The sequence below is a fragment of the Acanthopagrus latus genome, chromosome 24 (assembly GCF_904848185.1).
Source record: "Acanthopagrus latus isolate v.2019 chromosome 24, fAcaLat1.1, whole genome shotgun sequence".
NCBI classification, from domain to species: Eukaryota; Metazoa; Chordata; class Actinopteri; order Spariformes; family Sparidae; genus Acanthopagrus; species Acanthopagrus latus.
In genome coordinates, this window is record NC_051062.1 from 2252495 (window position 1) to 2267121 (window position 14627).

Sequence of the window (14627 nt, forward strand, 5' to 3'; positions counted from 1 at the left end):
GAAAAGGACCAAGATGGATGTAGAATGAAAAAAATGCAAAAAATAACAAGAAATTATTAGGTCTTGAAACAAACTTCCCTCCAACACCAGCAGAAGTTAGGTCATTTTGTCTTTACTGAAACTACCAGAAATGTTACAGGGAAACTTTCGTATTCAACAGCTAATAGCTGACAGCTTCTGGCATTCATTAAAAATGGTGGTGGAGGGCTTCCAATCAAGCCCTGGTTTAACAAGGGCAGGAGGTTTAACGAGGCTTAGGCTCACAGCAGGCCTCATTAGAAGAGGCTTCTGAAGGTTGCACCTATACAGAGGATGTGGGGAATAGGTAGATTGCAGATCCACCCCCAAACTGAATTTAGATGCTACTCCTCATCTCTTTATATTTGTCGTTCACCTTGTTGTTCCTTCACCTTGTTGATCAGCAACATAAGTGAGTATAGACATATTAGAGGAAGCAGTGAATATGGGACTGATGAGTGGAACTGTAATCTTTTAGCAGTCAGGAAAAACATTTTGCACTTAATCTAATACATAAAATGTATTTATTCTTTGTCAGTCATATGTAATGTGAACAATGAATCTTGCTGGTGTTAGATTCCGAGTTTACCCGTTCAGGAGGTACTGGACCAGCTTTCCATTATAAAAAGGGTTACGCCCCTGAACCTACGGGGTGTTACTTTAATATGGGTATAAACAGGGACTGCTAAAGCTTTTATCGGGGAGACTCACCTATCTTCTCACTGTCTACATCCGAACGTCTACCCTGCTACATCTGGCTTGGCACGTGACCTGAATAGCTGACCTCGAATAAGATACAGCCACATGCCATGCCCGTTAGTGCGGCTCGCCTCTAAATGATTTTAGCACTTGTTTTGGTGCTAGGATGAATTTTAGGGGCTTTTTGTAAACCTTAAAGAACTGTTTCAATTTGGTAGGCTAAAGTTACCTTTAAAAACCTTGAAGATATTTAGCACACTTATCACCTACTTTTTACTTCCATTAAAGAATAATAAAATCTGTGTCCACAACTTCCACATTAGCTGCATTATGTTGGTTTTATTACATAGTTTTGGCAAGGGTAAAGCATACTGCTCATACCTATCTCAAGTACTATCAATCATCATCAAGAATATCTACTGGTACAAATCTAAATTAAATATATAATAAAGATAATATGAAAAGGCTGAGGCCAGATAAGATACTTGAGATTGAGAGGGTCAGGCCGTCGAGCTCAATACTGATAAAGGACAGATTGCCTCAAAGTTTGCTGTCTCCTTTGTTTTTTAATTGTGCACCACATGTCATATTAGATATTGGCTTAAAATACATGTTTATTTTGTCTGTGTGTTGTGTGTGTGCGTGTGTGTTTGAGTGAGTTTATATGTTTGTCTGGAACCACACATTTTTTCAAAAAATAGCATTTCAAATGTTATTTAAAGACACGCAAGCATGCACACACACGCACGCAACACCAATGCATGTTTTACCCAGCACACACAGCTAGTAAACTTCAGAGCATTTTTAGCAGAATGTTGCTAGGAAACAAGGAGGTGATTAAAATGTTGTCCATCCCCAACACACACGCACAGGCCTCGCCTTGGTAAATTGCTTCTGCACTCTTTCTGCACAGTAATATGTTTGGAGGAGAGAAGCTGAGGCCTTTAACCCCAAGACACCATACCTGCTGTCAAGCATGGTGGTGGTAGTATTATATTGTGGGGCTGTTTTGCTGGCAGTGGAACTGGTTCTCCGAAGAAAATAAATGGATCAATGAGGAAGGAGGAAAGTCTCCAAATTCATCAGAAAATCTGAAAATCAGTCAGCCAAAAGATGGGGTCTTGGGTGGAGTTGGGTGTTCCAACGGGGCAGTGATCCCAAACACACATCAAAAGTGGGAATGAATAGCTAAATGGCCTTCCAAGAGTCCTGACTTGAACCCCAGTGTAAGAGAAATGCCTAATCAGTTAACATCTTGATGCTGTCTCACTAGCATGAAACTGATTCAGAACCCTAAAAGTAGGTTCCCGGGTAGAAGCAAAACGATACCCAGCCTCCCTTGACTTGAAGTGCAAACCGTGATGACATCCATGGATGATAAAATCAGGAATCAGACACCAAAACACTACACACAAGACATTATGTAACACTGGAAAATGGTCAAGACAGCACTTGTTTTGTCTCTTGTGCTGCAATCACAAGGTAAACTGTAAAACAGGCGTTCACATGATGAAGTAATATACAAGTAATGTGACTGGCCAGTTAAGTGCTGTCTGAATGAGGCTGCATTGCATTGCGGCAAAAGTTGAACGGGGTACAATTCATTTTCGAGATGCCCCTTCTTTTTTGCTGGGTTCAGCTTCTCTACCATGCCAATCAAGTGGTCCCATTCAAATGAATGAGGGATCTATATGTTTTCCCTATTATCCATCAACTAATAGCTCCACAGCTAACTGAGCTACTTGCTAACAACAGTAAGCAGTCACACTGTCACTGTCTCTAGCAGTTTTAAACTACCTTCACATTTTGGTGTCTGGAGTTTGAAGTTTGTCCTGTATCCATTAGTAACTTTTTGATTTTGAGAACAGTAAGTAAATGAATAGTGTGAAAACGGGATTTCCATACAATTCTGTTGGAGCCATTGCAGAAAACTTAAACTTACTGATCGGCTCTTTGCTTCTCATTTATTGTCACTGATGATATGTGATGTTGTTTGCCCCGCAATAAATCCCTGTCAATCCCTGTCAGTTCTGGTTTACCAGAGGTTATTTTAGGAGGTTGGCTGGTGCTGGCGCGGGGGACCAAAACCTCTTCTTCATCTTGTCCATAAGAAACCAAATATTCCATAAGTGCTTCCCTACAGCCCTGTGGTGGCACTGTACTCACAGTAGACTAAACAGTGGAGTACCTGTGAGATGCTCCTATAAATATCTCCCAATAGGGTTTAGGTGAAACTCCTTTAAAATTGTGCTCTCCTAACTTATGTTTGAGCCAGTAGATTATGCGTATTTCCTACAGGCATTATCTTTCGTTTCTGTTCTCACGAAGACAAGACCAAGACGAGACTGGTTCAGCTTGCTTTTATTTCAGGGTAGATACACTCTCGGTGGAGACAAATTATGCACCACAGTTGCCAGAGCGACGTCGTCCAGCAGTCTATAATGAGCAGCTTTGTCAGGAAGTGCTCAAATGTTTGGGGAAGCTCTTTGGAAGTGTGATTTATAAGATGCCAGTTATTTCCCATTGGAAGACCTACAGCAAAGCCTCCCTGAAGAGAGATATAGTTAGGTTTACTTAAGTAACTCAGAACATTGTGGTCCATTCTGCTTTCTGAAAAGGGTAAAGAGATGTTTTGGCTGGAATTAAGGTTTATATGATACCAAGAATACATTGTGTATATTTTTGAACTATTTTCATTTATGTTTATTCCTGACCTTGGAAATAATATTTAGCACACACACTGACTGCAACTCATCAGTGTCATCATGTGCCATCATTCCAATGTACAGATGACATAAAGTGGCAAAAGACTTAACTGCCAGAAAGCACCAGAGCGCAGAACAGTTACGAAGGAGTCATGAAGTAGTAATTCATAAGTTAAATTGCCGTGGAAATCTGTTTAGAGTTCCCACCTACAATTGTCAAAATTTGGAGTCAGTGTATCAATAATCATATGGCAAGAGGAAGGGATATGATATATTGCTGTGTCAATATTTTGTACAAAATCTATTTGTCCACGTAGCTATTGATTTGATGGTATTTGATCTTTCCATAGAATTTGAATGGAACTTCAGTCAGGACCTTTCAGCCATCTTGGTGAAACAGGAGGAGCCTGATGTGGGTCAACGGTTAGATCCTCAGCCTCTGGAAGGCCCATCTCTCATATTAAGCCCTGCCCCCCCACATAGAGGATCGCCATGGAGGCACACAGTAAGTATCCATGACCAAACACCATGTGTTGTGTCCGATTAAAAGCGATGTTCGTCACTATTACTGTTGTTTATGTGTTTGTGTAGGAGTGCAGTGAAGACGATGTGAAGCCAGTAGCCATAAAAGATGAACCCAGAGAGACTGGACAGTACCTCGGCCTGCGCAGCGGTACGCTCACCACATGCACACACCCACATGTTACAGAGCAACACCAACAGACATGTCATGTGTAGCAAGCTGGTTTGGGTACCAAAGGGATAGAGAATGGTTTACAGTAGAAGCACTCACTCAACACCCTCATCCCCTTTAGACGATGCTCTTCAGCTCCCGCCCACCCCTCCCAGCAGTAATCATGGCGACAGCGATGGCTCCCTCCCTCCCTCCTCCCCACACCTCCCTATGCCACCGTGTTCCCCTCAACCACAACAGAGGCCAGGAGGTCGCGCCTCTTCCTCCTCCTCTTCTTCTTCCTCCTCCTCAGCCATCTCTTCTTCACCTCTCCTCACTGCACCACATGTGAGTAACGGAACACCATCCTGGATCTTTTTGTCTTTTTTGGAGTACACTAGTCAAGAGTCTAATTCTCTTAATTATGAACTAAAACAGAAAGTTAAAAGTATCACATACAGTACAGTGAGCTCAAAATATAATGTACGTTCCGTTCTGCTAATGGTTGAGGTGACAAAATTATGGTGCAGAAGCCCAGCTGCACCCACAAGGCAGCCCCCTGTGGGTGACTGCTCAGTGGTACAAAATTGTTCATTTAGTGACACATGGTTCACAGTTAGAGGACAGCTGGATGCTCTGCAAACATGATACAGCGTTTTTATGTTTTAATTTAATTTGATTTATTATTTAGATTTTAGTATTTGCTGATTTCCACTTCTAATGTGCTGTTTGGTCTGTGTATTAACTTTAAAGAGGCAGTTAGGCGTTTCCTCTTTCTGACAGCCTTCATCAACATATGTTTCCTTTTACCTGTAGTGCTATTTATCCATCTAGATTGTTTTAGTTGGAGTTGCTGAGTTTTTGAGATATCAGCTGTTATCTTGTCACAAATATAATGGAACTTGATGCTATGCAACTTGTGGTACTCAACGCTCCAAAAAATACATTTGAAAAACAGCAGTCCCTGCTGGAAAAACCACCATAGACCAGCACCAAACCCAGCACCAACATGTTGTGTTTTGGTGCTGGTCTATGCAGGGTTTTCCAGCAGGGATGTCTCTTAGGGACGCAAGATAATCCACAGAACTTGTTGTGTTCAGTTGTGCATAGAAATGTTTTTTCATTATACAGAACAATAACATATGACTGTACAAAAGGAAACATGGTTCATTCTCATGACAGCGCAGGATGTAAATATATTAGTGTAGTCCTCATCAGCTGAGTTGTGATGTTAGCGAGCTTAAGTAGCTGTGTTAGCTAGCATCTTTTCCATTGGCAGATAGATGTTTCCCCCTGTGCAGTCATATGGAAAGAAAATAGTTCCTACATGAATCTGCTCACAACAAGGTCTGTGGTATTAATTTAAGTAACTGGGTCAGGGTTCTTGGACAGACATTGCTGTATAGTTTTAGTATAGCTTTTCAGTGCCATATGTTTAAGAGAAAGCAGACATTTCTGCACTGATATTTCCTAAATGCTGCAACTCACACCAGAACAATATAGATGGATAAATGGCACTACAGCTACGAGACAAAAGATGTTTTTGATTATTAGTTGAATTGTCCTTTAAAGCTTTTCTTGGTCAAGGTGTTCAGGGGAGGCCATTGCCATTTCATTGATATAACATATAGTAAAGTTATAAATGTAATCGACAGGAATCAGACAAACCAGACGTAGACCCAGGTTTTCCAGAAAGACAGTCTTTACTGAAGGCAGGTTCAGTACCCAGGAAATCACTCAGTGTGGCAAGGAAAACACAAAGGGCTAGGCAAGGTAAGGTCCAGAAATAGGGGTTAAAAAAAAAAAAGTGTGCAATAGTATGTATATGGGTACTGTGTGAATAGAGTAGACTTTTGGTTTCTGAACTGTTATCATGGGGTTAAATCACTCCAATAATTGGCTGACACAATGGGGCCTATTCACTGAATTTCTGTAATTTAGTGTCTGGCTACTGTCCGTCTGATTCAGCAGCCTTGGTCTGAATCATTACTGCTAATGACACAAAATAATGTCTTATGAATAAATGTTTCTACAGGATTGTGGTAAAGCTTTAAAATCACTATTTTTCTCGATAATCTCTTTTGTGGATTAGTTCAACATGTAGAAGTAGAAGCAGAAAGGAAAAGCAGATGAGTCAGTGACCCGAGGGTTCGTTTTAACGTAAATTGTTGGTATCCATCCATCCATCCATCCATCCATTATCTGTACATTATATGTACGCCGCTTAATCCTCTGCAGGGTCGCGGGGTAAATTGTTGGTAATGGTTGTAAATATATTGATCTAGAGTATGTTTCACTGTGCAGAAGCTGCAGGGCTCAGGACCCCTCATGCTGACAGAAGAAGAGAAGAGGACCCTGGTTGCTGAGGGTTATCCAGTACCAAACAAACTTCCTCTCACAAAGAGTGAAGAGAAGGCACTGAAGAGAGTCCGACGGAAAATCAAAAATAAGGTAAACACAAATATATCTTGTTTTTGCTCAAAGAACTTCACTGAAACCATCAGGCATTTTCAGAATCAGTGACTCAGACCTCCTTCTCATCTGAGAGGAAAACAGAACTCAAAAATAACAGTTGAGTAGTGGCATTTTCTCGAAATGATGCAGCTGATGCTGAAACCGAAATTACTGACGCATGAACAGAATTCAAAGCATTGCAAATTGTCTCTGTCTGAGCAAATGTATTTGGGAGCCTAACACTCAGTAAGGTTTGTAAAATGCGGATCATCACAGTGAAAGTCTTACATCACTGATATTTTTGTTCTAGATCTCAGCTCAAGAGAGTCGGAGGAAGAAGAAGGAGTATGTGGAATGTCTGGAGAAAAAGTAAGGCTCGGAAAAAAATCTTTGTCCCTATTTTTTCCATTTCTTTTCCACTTCTTTTGGTTTACCTTTGTATCTGTGTATCCTTCTTCTTTCTCATTATTCTACCCACAAATGGTATTGAAGTAACCATATCGGAGTATAGAAGTAGCTATATTATTAGAATAGTCTAGCCCAGTTTATTAAAAACGCTCCAGTACTTAAAGAAAGGGAGCTACACCCCTGGCAGAGTCCACACCACAACTATAATGACAGTAACAATGGGGAACAGTATTGTTAGGATCACTTTCAAAGCAATGTGATGAACTGTAGAAACACTGACAGCTAAACAAAATCCACCTGAATTTAAACAGCCATTAAGCAGCTTCATTTCGTGGACTTCTCCCTTAAAAGTCAGGAGTCATGCTTTTGTGGGGTCGAGGTGAAGTCTGAACAAATGAGTCTTAAGTCTTTTGCTGAAGATGGCGAGTGACCTTTGTTTGCTCTCAGCGACGGCGATGACATAACAAACGTAATTTCTCCTGCCAAATGATCTTTGGTGCCGATGGGGTCTCTGAAGTCTGCTCTGATGTCCTCACAGCTTTTCTAACCGAGTTCTCGATTCCCCTCACTCCAGTCATTTATGAAGAATTTCATACAAACCATTCATCAGTGTGGATGCTAACATCGTTATCTTTATGGGTATAGTTATGGACAGCCCTTAAGAAGGACCAGATTTGTAAAAAGGGTCTAACCAGAAATTCTTAATCAACATAAACTTTTTTGTTTTTTATTTTTTTTTGCTTTGTATATTAGTTTTCACAATTAAAACAAAAAAAAAACAGTACAAAAGTAGGAAAAGTTAGGAAAAAGCAATGCTGCTTTTAAATCTTAGAAGTAAATGTCAGTTTGGTTATCATAAATTCTCTCTGCTCTAATAGCCTTGGTTAAAACTTTAATGAAATAAGAGTACTTTTGTACCTAGCAACAGACATTGCTAATAAACAGGATAATGAGCCTACTGACAAAATCATCAAAGGGCTGGAATGAGGCTGTTAAAGGGCCAAACTCAGCCCGTGGGGCCCCCGGCTTGTTGTTCTGGACTTTTTGAAGATGCGGACTGATACACACTCAGTGGTCTAGTGAGTGTTTACAGCAGCAGGATGGCCTGTGTGTGACATGACTCATGATAAACTGCAGTGTCCGTGTTCATCATTATCACTGTGCAACAGTGCTACTCATTGATGTGTTGAGGAATACTGGAGCTCTGTGGCACAGACAAATACGATATATCAGGCTTTACTTGTTAGTAAGATCAGTTCTCAGATCAGTTGTTGGTTTTGATCTTTTTATTGGATTTGTTTTATTGAATAGTGAACTGAAATATATAACTGCAGACTTATCCTCATAGCTTGATGACTGGATGTTTCTTATCAAAGTGCTCCTTGGGAGATGTTGTTCAGCAACCTCTAAAATCTGTTATCTGTTCTCATCATTTACTTTCACTGTTTTTCAGTTGAGTTTTTCTTTTTTTTTCTTTTTTTTTTAAACGTAACTTCTCATTGAGTCTAAAATAAATGATGGAATAGGTTTTGTACTGCTGAAATAATCATCATTTCAACTGTTGGAAATGAGTGACAGTTACATTGCAAAACTTTTACTTCCACTTCTCCAAGCAGTCTAACAACGTATCTAACAATGTTGTATTTGGTCCAGAGAGCAGCCAAGTTGGCTTGTGACGTTTCCCCTGAGTTGAACCTAACCATAGGCCTTTTTATGCATAATTGTGCTATTTATATGCTGGCACAGAGAAGACATGAAAAATGCAGCTGGCAAAAGAAAGAACAGATATAGCAGTGAGATGCTGAAGGGAACGCGAATGCAATTTTTGTCTTCAGAGGTTTTTCCAACTATTTTGGATCTTAGTGTGGTAACAGACACAAGAGTTCTGTACGGGAGTAAACTTGAGGCAGCACACCAGCACACTCACAGGTTCCTTTGGGGTCAGGTACAAATGTCCAGGTGAACATATAAAGCATACAGAAAGTTTGTCTTTTCATCATTTGTAATTCTGGTCATTCCTTGCTATGGCAGTCCTCCAATAACCTGCTGAACACATGTGTGACATTCAAAGAGCCGCTGACAAGGAGTGAAGTGAAAATGTGGACTTGGTTTTACGTCGCTGTCATTACAGAAAGTAAACTAATGCCGTCATTTGATAAATACTAAAAGAGGTCCACATAGGTGGTAGAAAAACATTCTATTAATTCCATTTGGAGTGTGTGTCCTCACGCAAGTTCGTTTAACTGAATCCATACTTGAGAGAAAAAAGAGGAGGTGTGTAAAAGGAGGCGTCCTTTGACTCTTTGTGTTAACATTTCTTTTTGGGACAAGAGGACAGGATATCAGAGGATCCCTCAGAAATCAAACAGCAGGACAACTCACTGAAAGGGAAGTGTGTGAATGAGCTATATTGAAACCCAACTCAGGAGGAAGGCAGGAGGATTATAAATAACAGAATACTAGACTGATACAATGCTCAGTGGATAATCAAGGTCAGTAGTATTAGCAGGAGATTAGGAGAAGACACAGTTGGGAGGCTAGCATCTCTCCTCCTTGAATTCTTTAGGCTTAAATGATCTACAGGATAACTTACATGTCACAATTTATTTTAAATATCTCTAATGTTTTAGTTAGTAAAGACACTGTGATGAAAGATATATGGCACCGCATTTTTCAAGTAAATAAATGGCCTAGTTTCTTTTATTTGAAATATGGAGCATCTGAGTAATCATTACTTTTCCAAGGAGGTTATGTTTTCACCCATGTCCACTCATTGGTTGGTTTGTAACCAAGATTACACAAATACTATTAACGTGAACATAGTGACATGACTGTGTTCATGAATATGTTTACAATAAATGAAAGCTGCCTCTGAATTAATAAAATACGAGTGTATGAACGGTGTGAACCCATGTGTGTAGGCGTGTCTAATATGTCCTTCAAATAGCAGGAAACAGACTGCACTTTTGACTTCAGACCAGCTTTTTGTTGGTCTATGGCGCTGTCACTTTCTGCTGCCTCAAAATAGTAATCCACCATCAGTGCGCCTGGGCATGTTTAGGTTGTTGTTGAGTGAGTGCCATTTAATGCAGATCCAAACAAAAGTCTGAATAAAGCTGATTTAAATCTGTTTTATTTAGAATTGAATTAGGTTTGATTGAACAGAGGGGGACTGTTGGGCTTTGGTGGAGGCGGGTGCTCCACTGAGTGTCATTCTTGTTCAAGTGTTTGTCCACCACAGCCTTCACTTGACATGACACATGTATGTGAACCTCTATTTGTTTGAAGGCAAGAATCACAAAACGTTGGGTCTCAGTTTTATCTGTGAATAATCTTTCTCATCAAATTAGCTTGATAGTTAGACTTTGTTCTTAGATCATTTTTCAATCACTCATTCATTTGGTTTGGAATTTGAAGCTAGGACCAAAAAATAAAGTTATCATTGACCTGAAGTTTGAACAGAAGTAGATGGGTCATTGTCTGCGCACATAGTGCAGTGCCCTCCATTGATGAAACCTTTATTACAATTGATCCATTCCCTGGCTGAAATGCAGGCTGGTTCTCTATATTTGATCAACACAATCCACAATCTACTTAAAGGTGAATCATCGAGATTGTGGTGTTTAATGTTGTCTTACTTCTGTGTCCAATCCTCACATTACCTCATTTACTAGCAGATCCCCCTACATAAAAATACTGATAGAGTGATGTAGCCAACTTGATAGCTGGGCTGATTAGACTTATGATTTCACATTGCATTCTGCAATTATCTACAGTCTACAATTCGTCATGCACGGAAGGAGTGACCAATTGTGGATAATGCAACATGAGTTATAGCTAGCAGCAAAGTGGATGAGGATGTCATGCAATATTGTGTTTCCATGCCACAAATGGAGATATACATGGACAGTATAAGTCAGGCTATAGTCGAAAGAGCATGTCAGATTTGAGAAAAAAATTCTCAAAGTGTAATCTAGATCGTGGATTGTTATTGCGATTAGATAGATTGTGATTATTTTTTGGGCGGATCCACTTCACTTTGCTCACAATAGTCTACACCTGGCTGCATTACCAATGGAAAGACATGGTAAAATAAAAGCTACTAACAGAATTCTTTGTCTATTTGTGTGTCTATCAGGGTGGAGAGCTACACATCAGAAAACAGCGACCTGTGGAGAAAAGTAGAAAACCTGGAGACTGCCAACAGGTGAGGCTTACATACACACACACAGGCTGTCATTAGTGTTGCAGTCTTGCAGTTGTCTCTCTGAACAGACTGAAGCTCTAATGCTCGGTCCCAGTTCCAATATAACAAACCTAACATTCCTTTAACAGTGTTTGGCTAATTATCAATAACAGCAGCAACACGATGTTGAAGGGTGCAGCTAGATGAGCTGAAAGATGAGTGATCTGTGGTGATGTGCTGCAAGCAGGAAAACTTTGAGCTGCAATCATGCAGTCGTCAAAGGACAAAAGTCGACCGTAGTTTATACATATTAGTATTTATGCTCTGCATGTAAAAATCTTTGGGGTCCACAGTTTCTGTGCAGTGTGTTAAGCTGAGAGAATTAAAGGAGTCTGCAGAGAAATGTATTTGAGCGTAGACTAACAATATGAAACCAATCTGCTATTATCCTGGAGTCAGTGGGTGGATGGATGGGTGGGTGGGTGTGGTGAGATTGAGGACTGAGGGTTGGGGGGGGGGGTCTGTTTCTACGTCTGTCTGTCTGTGGCGGCCTCAGCCTGTTATTATAGCTGTGACTGAACAGGAGCTTTCATCATGGCAGGCAACCCCCTCCCTTCCCCACCGCACAAACACTCACACACTCGCACTGATGAAAACGTTACAGCACCGCATGGAGGAACAATGAGTTGGCACAAACTGGCAAACATGAGTCAGCACACTCACCCAAGTCCAGAGTGTGTCATGGCCCGAAGAAAGTTTTTTAAGGAATTAATTAACCTTAAGATGCTAGTTTCGAAAAAGTCTGGAAATGCAATTACCTTCTCCATGCACGTGGTTCTCTGTCCTGCATGTCCACCTTGATTCAGACAGACCTAGGTTAGTGAATTATTATATATTATTATATATTATTATTATATGAATTATTTGTACACGTATACTACTCTAGTAAGCTAAGTACGTTTTGGGTTGTGGAATAAACAAAACATTTTAGGATGTCATCTTCAGGAAGCAATGGTCAACATTTTTTTTCGACCAAACAACTAAACAATTAATGGAGAATATGATCAACAGATTAATCAGTGATGAATATAATCATTGGGTGCTGCTTTAGAGTAATTTTAACTCTTTCTTCATGTAGCATTAAATATGGTTACACTTTTTGATAATACTCATTAATAAATTGGGCCGGTGGAGCAAAAGTGCTCCTTGCCCACCCAATCGAAATTTTAGAATATAAAATTCCAGGCAATTACAATTACAATTATAAATGTTGCAAAGAGACACAAAAGAGGGTGTCCCCCTTTTTCTAAGCAAGGTTTTGGTAGATAAAAAAACAAACTTGACAGGAGAAGTGCAGCCCTTCATGGAAACTCTGACCCATGTCTACACAAATCAACTGGAGAAATGAGAAACAGTGGCTCCGATGGCAGAAGGATGAAACGGCAGCAACGGTTAGAATTTGATACCTTTGTGTAAAATAAATCGAAAAAGGACCTCTAATTTGTGAGGAGTTTATTTACCAAAATAAAACAGCCACCCTGAAAACCAATAAACACAATACTTTCATGTTATGTGATTTATTCTCTTAGATAACAACGTGCAGAACAGGACAAATTTAGTTTCAGGCTATATCACTGAGTGACCATGAGTTCATAGTTTCATATATTTTTTTCTGTCAGTTACAATCAGGCTTATAATGTTATATTATATATTATACTGGATGTCCAAAGGGCGGGCACCTCAACAATGTGCAAATAAAATCTGTATTACTCACGTTTTAAGATGTCCCTTGATCTGACGTCACTGAACACATTCCCTTCACGTTCCTCACAGCAGCTTTGTAAAAATGATGAGGCAGATAACACTGCTGAATAGAAAAGTTCCACTTTCTTTGCCACTTTTTAGCACAGGCACAGTTTGTTAGCAGTTTTAACACATTAGCTCACAGAACTAATAAGTAATTTACAGTGCCAATATTTTATTTCTAAAGTAAGAAATAAAAAACACACCTTGCAAAAACTTCTAGCAGTTTTGGGTTAGATTGACTAAAATGTTAAAATCGTATGCTGAATATTTACACACACAACTGTGCACCCAGTCCACCAGCATGTCCTTTGGGAGTACATTTAAAGCAGCAATAATTTAGCAGTAAATCACTGCGGTTCCACTTCAAAGTGCTGTGTGAGTGATGCTGGTCAGTATCATCCCATAGAGGTTGATTACAGCTGGCAGCTGGTAGTGTAATGCTACATTCTGGTGCTCGTTAGACGCCACATGGGAATGTGAAACACTAAATATACAGACTGACTGACTGATCGACCAGTTTATTGTCTGGTTTAGTTTGTAATGTAATAAGTGACTGACTGACTTTACAAAGGCAGTGTGCTCAGCAATTACTCGTCCTCTGTCTCCACTTAGTGGTTAGAGTGTGTCCTCACATCTACTGATGGCTCATACCATCAGAACCCTGCTCTCCAGATCAGACTGATGTACTGTATTCCAGTGGTTTTACTGGTTTGCTCTGCCCAACCCTCCAGTACTGTTTGTTTACTCTGGCTAACGGATGAAACAGCTGGAAATCAGGTGGACTGAGGGTTCTTTAATGTAATCAATCCAATATTGAAAACCATATATGGAAAGATGAATTACCTGCATTTCTCTTTGGTTCTGCACAAATCATCACAGTCTAACCTCTAATCCTAGCCATGACCAACTGTTATCAATTACTTGAATTTAGAATTTTAAACTAAATCTGTGAGAGGACAAGTTATGTCTTAGTGGCTCAATACAGAGAAAGAAAAAATCCTCAACCAGTGCAGTCATCCAGTGCGTTCTCTACCTGTGAAATAATGTACTTTCCCTCTGTGTGCCTCCAGGTCTCTTCTACAGCAGCTCCAGAAGCTTCAGTCACTGATTTCAGGGAAAGTTGTCCCCCGATCTTGTAAAATGGCCTCAACTCAAACAGGGACGTGCCTCATGGTAAATATCTTTTGGTTGTTTATGGACATACATTTGGATATTGCTATGAAGGGAACACACCAGAATCACCCATATAAAGCATGTTGTCTCCAGGACTGTGCAGTTTTCCTTTATGATTTTGTTATTAACGGGAGGTTTTTGTTCCCCACTGTGCAGATGATGGCGGTGTGTTTCGTACTAGTGTTGGGCTCCTTCTCCCCCTGCCTCTCACCCCTCTCCCTCCTCGCCGACACCTCCTCTTTGTCCTCATCCTCCGCTTCCTCTCATCCCTCCTCCTCTCCTCCTCTTCCGTCAGCGGACCGCTACACCACCAGTCAGGGTAGGTCTATAGGTAGGTAGGTCTGCCTACAATGCGACATGATTATAGAAATTAAGTACATTCAAAACCCCATTCAAGTTCTTTAATGTGCCTTTAGACAAGTAAAAAGTAGAAACAATTTGTGTATGATGAATATTGACACTTGAAATGTAATTTTACTGATACCTTGTGATAAATATCTAATAG

General features: G+C 40.2%; 1 protein-coding gene across 2 annotated transcripts in view; it reads left to right on the forward strand.

The window, feature by feature from the left end:
- creb3l1 (cAMP responsive element binding protein 3-like 1) overlaps positions 1-14627 on the forward strand; it is a 42167-nt gene that overhangs the window by 22878 nt on the left and 4662 nt on the right. Inside the window, exons 4-11 of one of the 2 annotated variants that reach the window (XM_037091826.1) lie at positions 3773-3927; positions 4014-4095; positions 4238-4443; positions 6400-6546; positions 6860-6918; positions 11096-11164; positions 14020-14122; positions 14279-14453. In XM_037091826.1, coding sequence (XP_036947721.1) covers positions 3773-3927; positions 4014-4095; positions 4238-4443; positions 6400-6546; positions 6860-6918; positions 11096-11164; positions 14020-14122; positions 14279-14453 — 996 coding nt within the window. The remainder of the gene's footprint in view (positions 1-3772; positions 3928-4013; positions 4096-4237; positions 4444-6399; positions 6547-6859; positions 6919-11095; positions 11165-14019; positions 14123-14278; positions 14454-14627) is intronic. The other variant, XM_037091827.1, reaches the window with a different exon arrangement.